The sequence below is a fragment of the Python bivittatus genome, unplaced genomic scaffold (assembly GCF_059951505.1).
Source record: "Python bivittatus isolate LINGU-HERP-01145 unplaced genomic scaffold, Pbiv_v1 ctg000080_np1212, whole genome shotgun sequence".
Lineage (NCBI taxonomy): Eukaryota > Metazoa > Chordata > Lepidosauria > Squamata > Pythonidae > Python > Python bivittatus.
In genome coordinates, this window is record NW_028277035.1 from 85,271,655 (window position 1) to 85,289,144 (window position 17,490).

At 41.9% G+C, this 17,490-nt stretch overlaps 1 protein-coding gene across 2 annotated transcripts; it reads left to right on the top strand.

Moving 5' to 3' along the window:
* The first annotated feature begins 8,374 nt into the window (after positions 1-8,374).
* NDUFAF3 (NADH:ubiquinone oxidoreductase complex assembly factor 3) lies at positions 8,375-16,861 on the top strand. Of its 2 annotated transcripts, XM_025168649.2 has the most exons (6): positions 8,375-8,484; positions 10,581-10,779; positions 15,566-15,632; positions 15,751-15,851; positions 16,404-16,506; positions 16,657-16,861. In XM_025168649.2, exons 1-5 carry the CDS (start codon positions 8,420-8,422, stop codon positions 16,494-16,496), a joined length of 525 nt encoding a protein of 174 aa, XP_025024417.1. In that variant the 5' UTR covers positions 8,375-8,419; the 3' UTR covers positions 16,497-16,506; positions 16,657-16,861. The 2 variants fall into 2 exon arrangements, with proteins under 2 accessions (XP_025024417.1, XP_007431445.1); XM_007431383.3 differs by having other exon boundaries at positions 16,404-16,861.
* Positions 16,862-17,490: the final 629 nt, after the last annotated feature.

Below are 17,490 nucleotides of genomic sequence, written 5' to 3' on the forward strand. Positions count from 1 at the left end.
TCCCTAGCGGGGCCTATCAACTTTTCCTTTTATCCCAGTCTTTTGAGGTTGGTGAGTGAGAAAAGAAGCAGAGCTGCCCTCATGTTACACAAGCCAAAATCTGATTTCAATAGGTAGAGCATATCTGTATGCTGGTCAAACTGGTCACCTCTTAGTCCAAGACTGGGCAATGCGAGGCCCACATGCATGAGACACCTCCCTTGGTGCTTGCCAAATTCCATTCTTCCTCTTCTGCATGCTATGGTGAAGTGATGGAGCTATCTCAGTTGTTGGGTTCCTGGAAAATGTGCTTTTGGGCACTGGACAAGCCCTTGCAGTGTAGACTTACAGCTTCTGCCGAAAGGCCTTGCTCACCCCTCCCACCCTGAAATGTTGATCTTCAATCAGAACTTGCTGGACCTTCCTATTACTGTAATAGGGACACCTCTTGATCTTATCATCTAAAGCAATTTTTCTCAACCTCAGCACCTTGAAGATGTGTGGACTTCAACTCCCAGAATTCCTCAGCTAGCCATGCTGGCTGGGGAATTCTGGGAGTTGAAGTCCACACATCTTCAAGGTGCTGAGGTTGAGAAACACTGATCTAGAGAAATCTGAGTATGTGCAGGATCTCTGTCCCATAACTATATTTACTCCTCAACCCTTTTGCCTGACAATGTACTCATTCTTTGACATCTGGAACGAAAACTCTTAGCAGAGTTTAAGTACAACCTGAAACCATCACAGCATCAGGTACAGTGTAATTTCAGTGCCTGTTCTGCAATTTCTTCCCACGTTTTATCTGAAAATGGTGACTAGTTGCAGACCCCATGTATTTCAACATACCACGTGGAAATTAGCCTGGCCCCTACAATGCTAGCTTCCCAAAAGATATTTAAAACAGAACTTACAGAGGCTTTACAGAGATTGGCAGGATGCCCTGAAATTATTACTACTTGTTTTTCAGATAGTAGTTGTTTATTTTTATTTTTTTTACCATGGACAATTTCTTTATATTATTTCTAATACAGAACTCCCAAGAGCCATGTAGATCATGGTGGTACCAAATCAAATAAATAAATCAACATGTAAAGCATCCTTTTTTCCATCCTCCTTTTTTCTGCTTTGTTTATCACCTTACCTGGAACAGGAAAGCTTGAACAGTTTTGGACTTTTGATCTGGGCTAATTAACACCTTTAACATGGATTTTAGAGAAGCCCCTAGAACCACTTCTGTTCCCTTTCAAACACATTCTATTTACTTTAGGTGCAGTCCCACATTTGTGCTGCACCAGTTTGCAGACCAACCATTTTACCGTTTTTGGCTTCCCCAACGAGATCTGGATTTTTTAGAAGAGACTTTACCGGTGTTATTTCAAAAGCTTTCTTTTGAGAGAGGTTATTTTCCATTTTAAAGAGTCTGTGTTTGTATGTGAGACCAACTTGGCAACTTTCTGGTGTAAGTCCAAATCTGAAGCTATTCTACTATGGTGCCCAGGCTGAGCTTTCTTCCTTTAATTTATATACATCTTGCAACAAATGAAGCAGGATGACTCTGTCTTTGCCTGATGCTAAATTGGATTCTGTGGGAGGGAGCTGTAAATGTCTCAGCTTTTGCCTAGATCCTAGGCAGGTCCGTCCATCTGTCCTTCCCAGTTCTCATGTTATTGTTATTTCCAATAATGGGGTCCTTATTCTTCAAGTCCTTGTTGCCAGTCTTGTTCCAGACATTGCAGCTGCCGAAAATCATCGTAGGTACAATAAAGTCTCCCTTCTGCCTTACACATACTCTTGCCTCTCCCAGCTGAATATATCAGAACCCAAATAAAATTAACTGGGAGGAGAAAAGCCTTGCTTAATTACAGCTTTGCGCTTAACCAAGGTGTATATGGTACATGTGTGAAAGAGAGAGAGAAGCAACAGAAATGCAAGACGCCAAAGTGACTTCAGAGTCCAGATGATCGCAGGTGGCTTCAAGTGATGCCAGAGGGAGGGAGGAGGAAACAGGGGCCATGACTGCCTCCCAGCCTATTAATGCAGAGAAGCAGGGAACCCAAGACCCTCACCAAGCAGCTTAGTGGAGTTGGGTTTCAGCCATGGCTCTGATCCAGCATACAGGTGTGCAGGGCATCCATCTTTCTCTAACCTTCTAAGTCTCCTACGGAGACAAGACAGCAAGCTTGAGAGAAGTGTAATCATCACGATGATATAGATTATTCTCTTTGCACAAATATTGAATTCCTCACCCTGCCTTGCCAGAATGCCCATGGTCTCCCTGCTGAAAAAGTGGATTTCTACGAGATTTTAAAGATAGCCACCAGCTGGGCTGTTTTCGTTTAGCTGCTGCAAAAAAAAAAAGGGGATGGGGGACAAATTTTGTGCTCCCATATTGCGTGTGACCAAAATGATGTTTTGCCTGCGGATTTTTCATTGCTGTGTAATTGAGCATATTTAATATTCTACCTTTCTTCCAGGCCTATGGTACAACGAAACAGGTTTTTAAGCAAAGATGGTACAAAATACATATTAGGGCACTATCACCTCAAATACCCTTTTTTCTGGTCATCCATCTTAATTCTGAAGATGAGGTTACCAAAAAAGATTATGATGGTAGTCTAGCCAGTTCACCTAGAAGAAGGCCTTCTTTTAGATCAGCATTTCTCAACCTTGGAGGCTTGAAGACGTGTGGACTTCAACTCCCAGAATTCTGGGAGTTGAAGTCCACACATCTTCAAGTTGCCAAGGTTGAGAAACACTGTCCTAGATTGATCTTATAGTAGGAGCTTTCCTAGCTGTGGAATCAGAGGAGGAAAAGAGTTAAATTTACATTAAACATTATTTGTCTCTTGTGTGGTGGATCAGGCAAACACGCTGACTTGAATTTCAGATCTTTATGTCCCCTGCTGATACTGGGCACCACGCTTCCCTCCTCCCTATACTTTTCACACCTGCTCTGCATCCCCCATCAACCTGAACCAGAAGGGGTGGAAAACACCAATCCTTGGGGACACTGGGGTATTTCCACCAGCTGCAGGAGCAGCACCTGCACGTTAATTGGGAACACAGATACTGATAGACTTCACCCAACCCTGTAGCAGATGGATAGGCATGCCTTTGAAAAGTCATAATATTGCATGGTGTTGCAGGAGGATTACCAGAATGAGTTCTGGCTGGAAAACTCTGAATGAGCACTGGATGAGAACGAAGAAATACAAGAGCCCTACTTTTTCTTTACTGCCATCTACTGGTCATCCAGAGTCATGCAGCTTAGATCTGGAAGCTGCTTATTGCAGACTCCAGCAAAATAATTCACACCTAACCACCATTCAAATGCTGGGTGTGGTGTTTAGTGAGAGACCGAGGAACCAGTGCCACATGGTTGCCCACCTGAGAAGACAGCTAACTCCCATCTATGCAAGGGATAGCCCGTGGGGACCTTCTATTCAGAATTAGATAGATTGGGAGGTTTCTCTTAACATTTATTTGAACCCTGCTTTATATCCATCACTAGTTAACAGAACAATGATGCTAACATGGGGAACAGATCACATGACAAAGCTGGGTGTGTACTTTGCCCTCACATGTGCACCAACATCATAGGCCCCAACGTTAGGCGTCTTCACATGCTCTTCCTCTAATGTGATATCAGCTATCTTCTGCCAGCATTGTCCATCTGGATTCTGTGTAGGACAAACAGGCCAGACTTTGCACCAAAGAATTAAAGGACACAAGTTTAACATCTGAACTCAAAGAAGGACAAAGTAATATCAGAATATTTTAACCTCCCGTGGGTACTCCAATACAGACCACGAAAATAGCTATTTTGGAAGAAGGAAATTTTACCAGCACAATTGAACAAGAGGTTGATAAACTCACCCATATCAAAAAAAATTCTGACAATCTTGGAAGATTTCAACAAACACAATGGGTTTTTAACTCATTACAATTTTTAACTGATAAAGGCACTTGTAATCTTTCTCACATGCAGTCCGTATCTGCATAACCACCCTCCCTTCCTCTCCTAATTTAAATCCTACTTCAGTTTAGTCACTTTATGCTTCTGATGAAATACAGTAAGCTGTAGCTTATGCCTTTGAATAAAAAGTGCTAGTCTGAAAAGGTGTTACTAGACTCCTGATTTTTGGCTTTCCTCCTACATAGTTCTCATTTTCTAAAGCAGCCTTCCGAAGTCTAGAACCTTGCAGATGTATTAGAACTATAATTTCCAGAATCCATAAGCACCATAATTGCACTGGGAAAAGCTGTGTTAGAACATGGCATCTTAGACACAACCCTGCTCTACTCATGCAAAAGGCAGAGACAGAATGTTGTTTGAAACATATACAGAGATCAGGTATCCATGTATAAAATGTCATCGATTATTTTATTTGTTGTAGCCCATTATAATTTCTCATGAGCAATTCTCAATCTGGCATAATAAACATAAATAAGGCCCTGAATTGTAATGCTTTATTTTAAATGTGGTTTGGGATCTATTCCTCTAAGACAAGCAAGGCTGGCTGGGGAATTCTGGGAATTGAAGTCCATACATCTTCCAGTTGCCAAGGCTGAGAAACACTGATCTAGGATAAGCCCCTGGAGTTTCACTAGGTCCTGGCACAGGTCAGGGGCAAGGCTCCCTCTTCAACCCTCTTCACTGCCTTAGTAACTTCTAGCCTTAGGGGCTGCATACAGCCCCCCAACTACTTTTTTGTGGTAACTCTCAGAGCTTCCTCTGAAAGCATCACTGAATTTCAGCCTGGTTGGACAGAGCACAATTGCCGAAAAGATTTTTGCAAGGAAAATTATCTAAAATAGGTTTCACAGAGTAAAGGCAAAGAAACCCCCAAATTCCCCTTGAAACCTGGGCTGAAAAGCCAAAAAATCACAACCCAGCCCATTGCAGCCTTCAGCCAACTCCCCCCCCCCCGCCCCCGCCAACAATGATGGGCAGTACCCGTTGGCCGTTCTGGTCTTCCTCTGGTCTGAAAAAGGTGGTTTCCACACAGGGGCTGTTGAGAAATCACTTTACTGCAGTTCCCCACAGACTGAACTGAAACTAAGATTCTAAAGAGTACTTAATATAAAGCTACATTATCCTGCCACATCTTTCCCCGTGGCCAAGACTTGTCTAATGTTTATTCAAAAATACATTCGGCAAAGGGCCTTTCCATCATTAAGTCCTGGCCTTAGATTTCATCTCATTGTTTATGGCTGGAGGATTACTGATACGTAGCTTCTTAATTACCCCCAGGGGAGTAGACAAGACTTTAATTGCTGGTTATCTTTCAGATTTTTTTCCCCATTTGTTTTTAAGTGTGAAATAGGACTATTAAAGAGAGAAGGGTAAAAAAGGAAGAATAATTTGCTCCCAATCCACCTTCTCCAGGAATATACGTAATGTGATGCTAGGACAATTAAGAGAGTCTGTTCAGAGGACAATTAACTAAACTCACCTCAAATTAATAAGGATTAAGATGGACATGACTTGCAAACAGGCAGCCTTCACTTAAAAGCAGCCCTACCAATGGTTTTTGCTTAGCAGAAACCTTGTCCTTCAAATTAGGGCTGGCTTTGCGTGAGTCTCCATCAGTAATTGCAGTTTACATATGCAAAAATGTAAGTTGCTCCATCAGAAAGGCAGAACCAACATTTTGAACTCGGCCTGTAGTTTATTGTAAGATACTTATAGGATCGATGTTTTCCCACTGTAGGGGACATTAGTGATGCTGAGACATAATAGCCAGTTTGTCACAAGTCACCTCCTCCAAAAACCAGACTTTCAAGCAAAGCCTGAAAGTTCATCTCATGAGAAGTGAATAAAGAATATATTTGGAAAAATGTTGTATAATGAATTAGACAACTTCTGGAACTGGAGAAGCAAAAACGGAATTAATATAAGAATACAGCATATGTCATTCATCATCTGTGTGAAGTTAGTGTCTGTATCAGAACAAAATAGGTAGACCTTTAATGGCATGGTATCCTGGTTAGAAAGCCTTTTCTAGGCCAATGCCTCTAAGATGTGAGAAATTCTAGGTCCCACTTATCCAGGGGACCCCAGTTTGGAGGAGATCTGAATAATGGAACAGGGAAACTTGCTAATTACCATTTCCTAACCTAACACATTTTTGACGTCTGCTGTAAGGATTACACAGCAGAGCAGCAAGCTACGTATATCCCTCAGCTCCTTGGTACAAAATAATAACTGAGTGTTTATATTTAATAAATAAGTAAAACAAACAGTATGATGAAACATAGTGAATGACTTCCTCTTACAAATGAAAAATGCCTGACTGTTTTTCATCTGGGTGTCTATTTCCCTTTGGAGAGATGATTTTCCTTGGATTATTTTCTTGGTTAATTTGTTTGATTTTATATTTTGAATTCATTCTATTGCTGTATTTTTTAAAAAAAAAAATCCTTTGTGGTTTCAATCTATTCTGAAAGCACTGGAAAATGCCATAGTATATTTTAAAAATAAATTCATATATGCCACGTATACATAGGTGGCTGGCAAGGTCATTCTGTTCAGTTAATTGGCATGATGGGGAAGGGTTTGAGGGATTAAAGGGCAAAATTGTGCTGCTGAAAATGAGTGCCTTTGCCATGAGACTTTTGTCCCTTCCTGCTATAAATAAACAAGAGATACAACTAAGCGGAAGCATTTTGCAATGGCTCTCACTGGCTTCCACTTAGTTATATCCATGTTTTTCCAGGCATTTAAGTGGTACCATTAGTTGTTAAGTCCCCAGCACTTCAAGAGCTGTAAACCAGCCCAAACCTATCTGAAATTACTGTAGTCTTTTGTTTTCTTTCCCTTTAGATGCAGAACTATCAACATTTAATGTTTCCTTACTAATAAAACCCAGCTCCATCTAGTGGTAGCCCAAGGAAGAAACCTTGGGTGAGAATTAATTTAGGTGCTTGAGGGAGACATTTCTGCTTAGTGGATTAGGAATCAAGATATTGAAAATACTAGTTTAGGTGAAATTTAGTTTTACCTTTGAGCCTCCAGAAAAAGGAAATAATATAAGAACTTGTTGAAAAATAAATTACTGCTCCAGATCACACTGTAAAGAGGCAGCGGGGACCACCTAAGATATATTCTCAAGACTATTTAAATTCTGACATTAATCTGTCTCTCTAAAGATCCAGTGTGTACATCTGAAGGCTCCCTTCTCTTTAGCTTCTTAGGTTGCCACTGTTGGGTGATGACCAGGATCAGGGTCCTCTTGAGCAGTGTTCTTCAACTTTGGCAGCTTGAAGATGTGTGGACTTCAACTCCCAGAATTCCCTAGCCAGCAAGCTGGGGAATTCTGGGAATTGAAGTCCACACATCTTCAAGCTGCCAAGGTTGAGGAACACTGCTCTTGAGGACAGAAACCCAATTGTGTGTGGCTGGGGAAGAGTGCCTCTTGTGCCTTTGAAGCTAAAATGGGATTAAGATGGGTTAAAATTAGTGTGTTGGAGAAGACTCCTGAGAATACCATGGACAGACAAGAAAACAAACCGATGGATCATCAAACAAATCAACCCAGAGTTCTCACTCCAGGCAGAAATAACCAGGCTCAAATTATCCTACTTTGGAGACATTCTACGAAGACCCAGCTCTCTGGAGAAGGCTGTAATGATGGGAAATGTGGAAGGAAAGGGAAGGAAAGGATGATAAGCAGCTAGGTGAATGGATTCAGCTACATTGGCGATAAATGCGCCATTGGAAGACTCGAAAGACCAGGCTAGGGACAGATTGTCATGGAGAAAATCTATCTTTGTGGTCAGTAGGTGTAATTGTATGTGGGAATGACCTTGGGAGACAGGAGGAAGAGTCACAGACCAGGCAATGGTCAGATAAGAGGCAGCTGAGCCTGCGGAAGGAAGGGGGCATAGCAAACATCTCAGAAGGGACCCTCCCTGCTTTCTTGGACTGTAAAGGCGAGCGGGGAGAGATGTACTTTCAGGCTTGCAAGATTCTGTTAACCATACAATAAAGATAGAGCTAATACTCCTGGGCGTGCTTCTTATCTGGACTACTTTGCAAGGCTGACACTAGGAGCTGCATATGACTTGATGGCACATAATCAACATCAACAAAACTAGTGTGAGGTGGGCACTATTAGAACCTATTTCGGATCTGAATACCCCAGTTCTCAACCACTATTCTGAACGAATCCGGAATAGAAGGCCTGCTTTGGGGACTGGAAGCCACGACCCAAGTAATTATTAAAAGAAAGGGACCAGAGTGGCCTTCTCCAACCCAGTGCCCTCCGCGCATATTGGATATCAGCCTTGACAGCACTGCCACCTGCACGCTGGCAATAAGGGCGCCCGGCGGGACGAAACGGCGCGGTTGGCAACTGCGCGTCTTCCCACCGACGGCCGCTAGAGGGCGCGGGCGGCTCTCCTAGGCAAGGCGCTGCTAGCTCCTCCCTTCGCTCTCATGGCCGCCCTCGCGTTGCTCCGCTCGGCCCTGGGCTGGAGAGCGAGGCCCGTTTACTCCCGCAGGTAAGTGCGCGAGGGGGCTGCCCCCCACCCAGTGGGGGTGCAGGCGAAAAGCGCCCGCCGCCCCTTCGCACCCAGGAAGGGGCTCGAGCTCGGAGAACCCGGAGCTGCTGCAGCTGCACGGGCGCAGAAATGCCCGGGGCTGCGGGTGGCCGCGGGGCGCGGCTCCCAGCTGGCCTTGGCTGAAGCTGAGCAAGCCGGACTTGGGTAGGGGCCGCCTGGAAATGCCGGTGCCGTCCCGGGAAGGCGAAGAAGCCGCTCCAGAGAAGGCGGGAGGGCACGTGTCCGTGCTGCGGCTGAGAAAACCCTATGCACGTGTCCGTGAAGTCCGTGAAGAAAGTAGGGGCTTGCCTCGAAAGAGGAATGAAGTCCTTTTTCTGTGACGAGGTGCACGAAAAAAAGAACTCGACGGGTTTGGAGGTGGCTTGGCGAGTTGCACGGGGACCGTCTGGCTGGATTTGCAAATCCCGCTGGAGCCTGGGCTTCGACGGAATTCGGTGCGGGAGATCCGTTGCCTGGGGGGGCGCGGGGTCGTCCGACGTGAAGGAAAAGGCGCGCTCCTCTTCCTCAGCTGGAAGGGGGTGTTCAAGGGGGGAGACTTTATTTTGAACCCGCGCACTTTTCAGGGCCGTTTGTAATGACAGGTCTTTAGCGTGGCCTGTTTCATGAGCCTTAAACCCACTGAGAAAGCAGCAGTATCAACAAGGATGGTTGAACCTTACAGAAGGGAGAATGCCGACACTATTTAGTTGTGCCATTCTGCCCAAAGCATTTATCTCATAAAAACCATATTTGCATGAAATCGTGAATATTTGTCCAATGACTTGACCTCCTATAGGAAGGAGAAAAATGTGTAGTGAAACCCCAGCAGAACTCCAGAAATATAAATTGAAATGGCCAGCCAAGGATCTTTCATCAGCATTTGTTAATAGGGAAATGTTGATCATTAACCCAGTTTGGCCTTCTTGCTATATTTATCCTTCGCCCCCTCTTTTTCTATGCCTGCTGTATGGATTTGGAACTTCAACTGTACATGTTCTGCGACAAAGTTTTGCAGTGGGTCAAGCTTGGAATATCCAAAGTGGCAGATAAGGGTATATATGCCTGTGAGCATCCTCTGATTTTTTACATTGTTAAAAAGAGGGTTTTAATTTAAAAAAAAAAAAAGGGAACCTGGCATCCTGCAAAGAAAAGTGCCAACATCATCTTTACTTTCAAGAATGCCATGGCCCCATAAGCTTTCTTAAAAACAACAACAGCATTATAATTATGGGTGGCTGTAGTCCAGCGGTTTACTTGCAAACATGCTCAGCTGCTTAGAAAAGAAATGGTGGGAAGCAGAGATTGGGGGTGGGGGGTGGGGGCTAAAGGGATGACAGATAGCATCCTAAAGCCATGGTTTGTAGTTGTTTCTGCTCTCCGGGGCTGCCATTCTGTCGATGGGCGAGCCCTGCTGTAGCCATTTTGCATAAGTGCCCACAACCTGTTCTCCAGACTTTAACATGCTCAGCAGGCCAAAAAGATTAGAGCCACAAGTGTAGAGTGCTCTTCTTCAAAGCTTTCATCAGCTCCTCTTCCAGGATGGGCACGCCATTCTCCTACCTGCCCCGGCTCTAAGCCCACACAAATACTCTGTCTTGTGCCACTGAGATGCAAGTTTTCATTGGGTTGCTGGAGGAAGTTCCCTGCTTATGGAATCCCCCCCAAGTTACTTTTTCAACTTGGTGTTTCCTCTGAGGATGCTGCTCCCTCCCTCTCCAAGAGAGGGATGTGTATTATTCTGGGTTAAAATAGAGAACAAGGCAGTAATCTTCTGCCTACTGTAATTTAACTCCTGTGTTTTCACATTGGCCCACAATTTCACTTCCCCGTCATGCACAGTTCTCTAATCAACCTCTGGAGGTTCCCGCACTGTCTGTCCCTGGGACGCTCTCCCTTTTGGGTTGGGGGCAGCCCCAGGTGGCAGCCCCTGGGGACTCCATTCGGTTAGAGAGGTTTGTGTATCAGGAGGTAAGATTGCAGCACAAGCTTGTTAACTGCCATTTTGACTTAGTGGTCAGGCCAGCCGCCATTACCTCATGTTCTCTCTGTCTTCTCAGTTTCAGGCAGCCTCAGCGAAGTCATCGCCTCACACCTTCTGATGATGAGCTCCTCCAGAAAACAACAGTCCATCACTTGGAAAGAGAATCGCCAGACATCCTATTTATTGAAGGATACACAAATCATGGTTTCACCATCAATGGGACCATGGTGATAGGCCCTTGTGCTATTTTGCCACAAGCCATCCTGCAGTGGAATGTGAGAGTGTAGGCTTTTCAGTTCCTTAATAGGGATACCGTATATGAATCTGTTCACTTCAGGAGATATACATTTTCTAGTTTTAATATATTTTTCCTTGATTTCATTTATAGGTAGTCCTCGCTTAATGACAGTAATTGGACCGGAATTTCGATTTGTAAGCAATGTGGTCGTAAAGTGCAATGTCACGTGACTGTGCCATTTAGCGACAGCAGTGTCAGCAGTCCCTGGTTACCGTCATTAAGCAAGGATCTCACACGAACATGACTTCCGACTTCCTGCAGGCTTCACCATGACTTCTGACTTTCCACACTTTGCTTGTGGGAAGCCGGCAGGGAACGTCGGAAATCGTGATCGCATGACAGCAGGATGCTGCGACGCTCTGAAATCTGGGCTGGCTGCTGAGCACCCGGATTGCTATCACATGACTGTGAGGGCTCTGCAATAGTGAGAACTTCTAGGACCGGTCATAACTACCACTTATTCAGCACCATCACAAGTTTGAATGGTTACTGAATGAGTGGTCATTTAACGAGAACCACCTGTACATGCCAGTTTGTGATTCATGTAGAATAAGGTTTTTAATAGAAACTTAAATGTATTTTAATACATGCTTTTCCATATATAGTTTTATGTGTAATAGTTTGTAATAGAATATTATTGTATAGCATTTTTATCAATGTACGCATATTTTGATTGGGAAGCTATACCACAACATTTTTGGAGAATTTCAAGGAATAATTGAGTGCTGGTTGTCATAATAGTTTAAAAATGTGTCATTAAGTACCTGCATTATTATAGTGTAAACCAGGCAGGTTTTTCTCCTTCCCTACTCTTGTCCCAACATTAATTCTGCTGCCTAGGATTTATATTACATTTTTGGACCCAAATGCTAGAAAAAAAAATTCATATATAATTTTATTGAAAATGTTAAACACAAGAATAAGACTAATACAGACTAAAATAGAGTTAAAAAGAAAAGAGAGAAAGGAAAAAAATGAAAGAAAACTAAAGGTGCAAAAAGAAAAAGAGTAGCAGAAAAATAGAAAAAGAAAAAAGATGTAAAGAAGTGGCTTCCAGTCTTCTTTATGGCAGTTATAAGTACAATTATAAATTGATCTCTCTTTCAAGTTATATCATGACTCTCTTCTTTCTATAATCTATCCTGTCTAATCATCAAAACCATAAATCATAAGTTCATTTTTTTCTTTTTTGTGCAAAAAGTCTGTAAGGGTTTCCAGTCACCAATAAACATTGTCTTTTCTCTAATCAAACAAGTCAGTTTGGCCATTTCAAGTTCTATCATCTTCAGCCGCTCCTCTGTCATAGGTATTGCCAAATCTTTGTGTGTACAATAATCTCGCTGCAGTTATCATATATAAAAACAATGTTCCCTGATTTTTTTCCAACTGCTTATCCATCAATCCCAAAAGGAAAAGTTCTGGTTTCAGTAGAATGTTAATCTTTAAAATCCTCTGAATCACTGTATGTATTTGAACCCAAAATTTTCTAGCTTTTTTGCACATCCACCAAGCATGATAAAATGACCCTTTCTTGTTCACATTTCCAACATGAATTTGAAGTACCTTTATACATTCTGGATATTTTTTCTGGTGTCATATACCAACAGTACATCATTTTATGAAAATGCTCTTTAAGATTATAACATAGTGTAACTTTCAGTCCTTTCAACCACATATTTTCATTATAACCAAAAATTTTAGCCCACTCTATCATACATTCCTTAACTTGTTCTTCTGTTCCAAATTTCAGTAAAGTTTATATATTTTAGCAATCACATGTTCATCATTTGTACACAATTGTGTTTCAAAATCAGTCTTACAGTGTTCAATACCATACATTATTTTATTTAAACCTTTTTGATAACTATAAATAAGAAAACCATTGACAACTATGTCCCTCTGCCATCAGTTTCTTCTCTTGATTTTATTTTATATTCCCCTTGAGAGATTTCTAGTATCTCACAGTATGTTAACCATTTGTATTTGCCAATTATTTCTTGTCTCTAAAATGCTGCTTTTGCTGAGAGCCACAAAGGTGTTTTTGGGCACAGCCTGGATTTGTATCTATTCCATATTCTCAATATAGCACGTCTAACATAATGATTTTTAAAATCTGTCATGTCCTTCTAACTCTAAAAGTCTTCTATTTCTCAGCAACACCCACTATTTCATCCAAACCAAACAATAAGCTGCAAAATACAGTTTCAACTCAGGTAAACCCAGTCCTTCTCTTTCCTTTATATCTTGTAACACCTTATATTCAATTCCCTTGGCATACAAACTTAGATATATCTGTTTGTCACTGTTTAAATGGTGCATCAGTTGCCAAAACAGGTATTGTCTGAAACAAAAACATCATTCTAGGCAAGACATTTATCTTTATCACAGAAATTCTCTCCAATAATGACAATTGTAATTTCTCCCATCTTAACATATCTTCTTTAACTTAATTCCATGTCTTAACATAATTATTTTAAAAGAACATGCAATTCATATTTGTCATAGTGATACCAAAATATTTTACTTTTTTCTCAATCTTAAAACCTGTTTTCTTGATCCTCTATTTTCATTTTTTTTTTTTGGTTAACATCTTTGTTTTCTGATTGTTAATTTTAAAACCTGCTAATGTACCAAATTCTTTTAATTTTCTCATTAATGTTTCAGTTCCCTTTAGTGGATCCTCCAAAACCAACACCGAGTCATCAGCAAATGCCCTTAATTTATAACTTTTCTTTTTAATCTTTATTCCCACAATTATCTCATCTTGTCTAATATCTCTATTCAATATTTCAAGAACTAAAATAAACAGAAGAGGAAACAGTGGGCACCCCTTGTCTTGTCCCTTTTTGTATTTCACAGGGTTTTGTTAGATCTTAATTGACAATTATTTGTGTTTTCTATAAAGTGTACATCAATATTACCCATTTAATAAAATTATCTCCAAAATTTGTATCTTCCAAAACATTAAACAGGAAAGCCCAGTTCAAATTGTCAAAGGCCTTCTCTGCATCTAAGAAAATCAATGTGGCTGGTTTTTCATTATATTGCTCCAAGTATTCCAAAATGTCCAACACATTTCTTATATTATCCTTTATCCTGTCTTTTAGGTAAAAATCCACACTAATCCTCATGAATAAATTCTTGTAAAATTATTTTCAACCTCTCACAAAGTCATTGTAAACAACTTCTTATTCAATAATGATACCGGGCGATAGTTTCTTGTTAAAGTCAAATCTTGTCCCTCCTTAGGTATTAATGCTATATTAGCCTCTTTCTAGCTCTCTGGCATCTTTCCCCTCTGAAAAACAGAATTCATCATATTTTGTAAAGGTTGTAAAAGATCAATCTCAAAACATTTATAGTAACAAGCCGGTTACCCATCTGGTCCAAACTTGGGAATTCTTTTTCTTTTTTCTTTTTATATCTTCTTTAGTTTGTATTAGTCTTTTATTTTTATATTTGTAAACTCTAATAAAATTATTATTTTTAAAAAATTTAAAAAATGACTAGATGGCACATAATCAGTCAATCCATCTTCTCAGGAGTAAGCCTAGGATCTTCAGATCATGAGCTCTACTGCCTGTTAGTGCTAAACAGGCTCTCTGAAAAATTCCAGAAGGGCAACTTCTTCCCTGTAAGCAAGTGAGAAAAAGTAGACCTGCTGAGCTTTTCTCAGCATTACTAATTTTAATAGAGAAGCAAAGACCCAGCTGTTGATCAAGGATGATAGATCTTGGGGCAGTTTTTACAGAACCCCATAATTGATATACCATGTATATAGTGTGAGTGTATTCAAAGAGGTTTACATCTGTTCATCTCTCTGATCCATGCAACAAGTGTTCAACATCTTACAGGTGACTGAAGTTAAGAATAATGTCTAAAACCATCTATTTTCTGCTAGGGCTGGGATTTGGAACCTGGTCCTTTAATTCACAATGCCATTGGAATGCAGCCACAATCCTACTGCGTCAAAACAACCAGCTCTTGCTGGACAGCAGGAGTGGGCAGGAAGGCATCTACTGAGGATGGTTTGGAGACTGGATAATTTTGTTTTAGGGCAAGAGGTTAGAATAAATGACTTAGGGATCCTTCACTGTCTGTTTTATGTGTGGGCATGTTGCTCAGTGGAGAAGAGCACCCATCCAAAAATAATGAAAATGAAGGTTCCTGAACGCATAAAAAATCAGGCTAGTCTTTCCCAACCTGCTACTCCCTCAGAGTATTAGATTGCAACTCCCACTCATCCTCAGAGATCATGTAGTCCATCTACAAGTAGTCCTTGCTTAATGACTGTTCATTTAACAATGGTTTGAAGTTACGATGGCCTCAGAAAAAGTGCTTTACAACCTGTACTTGCACTTAGAATTGTTGCGAACCGTCACACCACCCCCTGCAGTCACGTGATTGTGATTTGTGACCTTTTTTACAACAGTCGTTAAGCGAATTGCTGTGGTTGTTAAGCGAATTCCAGCAAAAAATATCCATTGGAGAAGTTGGATTTGCTTAACAACTGTGGTGATTTGCTTAACAACCATCATAAAATGGTCATAAAATCAGGTTGGGTCACGCGATGCCTCACTTAACAACCACCCCACTTAACCAATTTTCCAGTCCCTATTGTCATTAAGTGAGGACTACCTGTATAGGCTTCCGGGTTTGGGAAAAGCTGTTAGATCCAAAGTCTTTTGTGTGAAGGCTCTTTGTTATGCTATATATTCACTATTGGAAGAGTTTGTCTTTTGTTATTCTGTCTCATTTTCCAGGTTGGTACACATAAAGACATTATTCCGGGGAGCCTTGCTCTGTTCCACATGCTGGAGCCCAAGATAGGTACAAAATAACGCTGTGTCTTGGGCTGGGTTTTAGGGTTTTTTGTTAGTTTTGGTCTTAAGGAGGGAATTTAATCTCACTGTCCTTCTTCCCTACCTTCCTCTGTTGGTTGTCCTAGAAATTGTGGTCCTGGGAACGGGTGCGAGAGTAGAGTGGCTGGATCCTGCTGTCCTGAAGTGTTTGCAGCAACGTGGGATTGCTGTAGAAGTACAAAACACGGTAAGAGATGGTGCTGTGGGGACAGGAAGAAGCAGATAGGAAGAAAAATTAGGCGAGAAAACAGCACAGTAGGAGTTATCTTCTTCTGGCCTCAGATTTCATGTGGTTGCTTGAAACCTCAAAATATAAAAAACGGATGGGACACGCAGCATGAAACCTCACTGCCTGCTGTCGTGTTTGGTATGCTTAGCATTCTGGTTTAGCATTCTGAATGCTTCTAGTCCTCATGATTTTTTTTTTTTTAAGTGCACAGAAATACATATATAGTTTATTTTTATCTCCATAAGTCTTTGCTCGGATCATATGTTCCCACCCCAGGAACCTTGGCAGTAATGCCTTTGCCCTTTTGCAATGGAATTTGCATTGTTCTTTTTCCTCCATATGTATTGACACAGTGATTTGCCAAAGCATGGATCAGCAACACAAATAGATTCTCATCTTTTTCTCCACGCTGATTCCTTTTGTTCGGGTGCATCCTTCCTTGTTGGCTTTGAACTTGGACCCAGGTCCCCTGCCATGCGTGCCTTATTTCTCATCTCCTTGGTTTCGCAGCCTAATGCTTGTGCCACCTTCAACTTCCTGGTAAGCGAGCGACGTGTGACGGCTGCTGGACTCATACCTCCTCCCGCTTTCGTGTCTGAATAAGCCTTTAAGGGTAAGAGGAGATGGGAGGCCTTCTGAGCAAGCCAGAGAAAGGGACTCCGCTGTCAGGCCTGCCAGCCCCTTCAAGGTCCTATGAGCTGCTTCCCCCAGTCACTTACAGGCAGTAGCAGCAGGACGTCAACAAGAGGCGGGTTTTTTCCAGGCTCACCACCAGATCTGAGGCAGACGGCTCTTCTCGCACCGAAGCATGAGCCCAGCGTGGAAAAGAGGGCCTTGAAGTGATATCACGCACCACTGTGCATTGCATCTAGTTGTTATCTGAAAACAACTGCAAGCAGCTAGTGAATTTATGTCCTCAGGGGAAACTTGTTGGGTAGGCTGAAATAAAGCTATTTGTCCAAAATTGATTTACAGGCTTTGAGGCAGAGCAAAGATTTGACGGTGGGCTTCTCTACCACTGTGTCATCTAATTTGTTATTTATCTATTTAATCTATTTATTACTATTTATATAGTCCTCTGCTCAGGATGGCATACATTATCAGTGAACAGCAATTTAAGTTTGTATGAAAACAGCACACAAAAATGTATGAGGAAGCAAGAATAAAGGATGCTTTATCCAAAGGCACTTTGGACAAGTGGAATGTTGTTCTGCTTGTGCAAGGCAATCAGTGCACATTTCTCCGATTTCCTCCTGCTATTGCAATATTCATAGCCTACACCAAACCACAGCCAACAAGCCTTTCCATATTCTGCTGTGTGATGCGTGCCTGCACATGGGGGCTGCAGTGAAAGGGAGGGAGGCTCTGAGCATGTAGGGCTAGGAGGAGATGCTGGGACCATGGTTAAAGAAGCTAGAGGGACTCGCCTTATGTTTAGCTTATTGGTTGTAGCTCGGCATTGATGTGAGGCTTATGGTCTGCCATGGAGCTACAGTCTTTCTGCTGAATGAAATTTCACTTACAAGTCCAACGTGGCGCATGGCAGAGCATGTGTGAATCTGAAATGTAGCCCTCTGGAACAAGTGGAGCAGCATCT

Excerpts from the sequence above, each read along its gene's own strand:
- NDUFAF3 (XM_007431383.3), top strand. The coding sequence starts at position 8,420 with ATGGCCGCCCTCGCGTTGCTCCGCTCGGCCCTGGGCTGGAGAGCGAGG. Across the intron at positions 15,633-15,750 it reads CATGCTGGAGCCCAAGATAG|AAATTGTGGTCCTGGGAACG; the intron begins GTACAAAATAAC and ends TGGTTGTCCTAG. Across the intron at positions 15,852-16,403 it reads CTGTAGAAGTACAAAACACG|CCTAATGCTTGTGCCACCTT; the intron begins GTAAGAGATGGT and ends TTGGTTTCGCAG.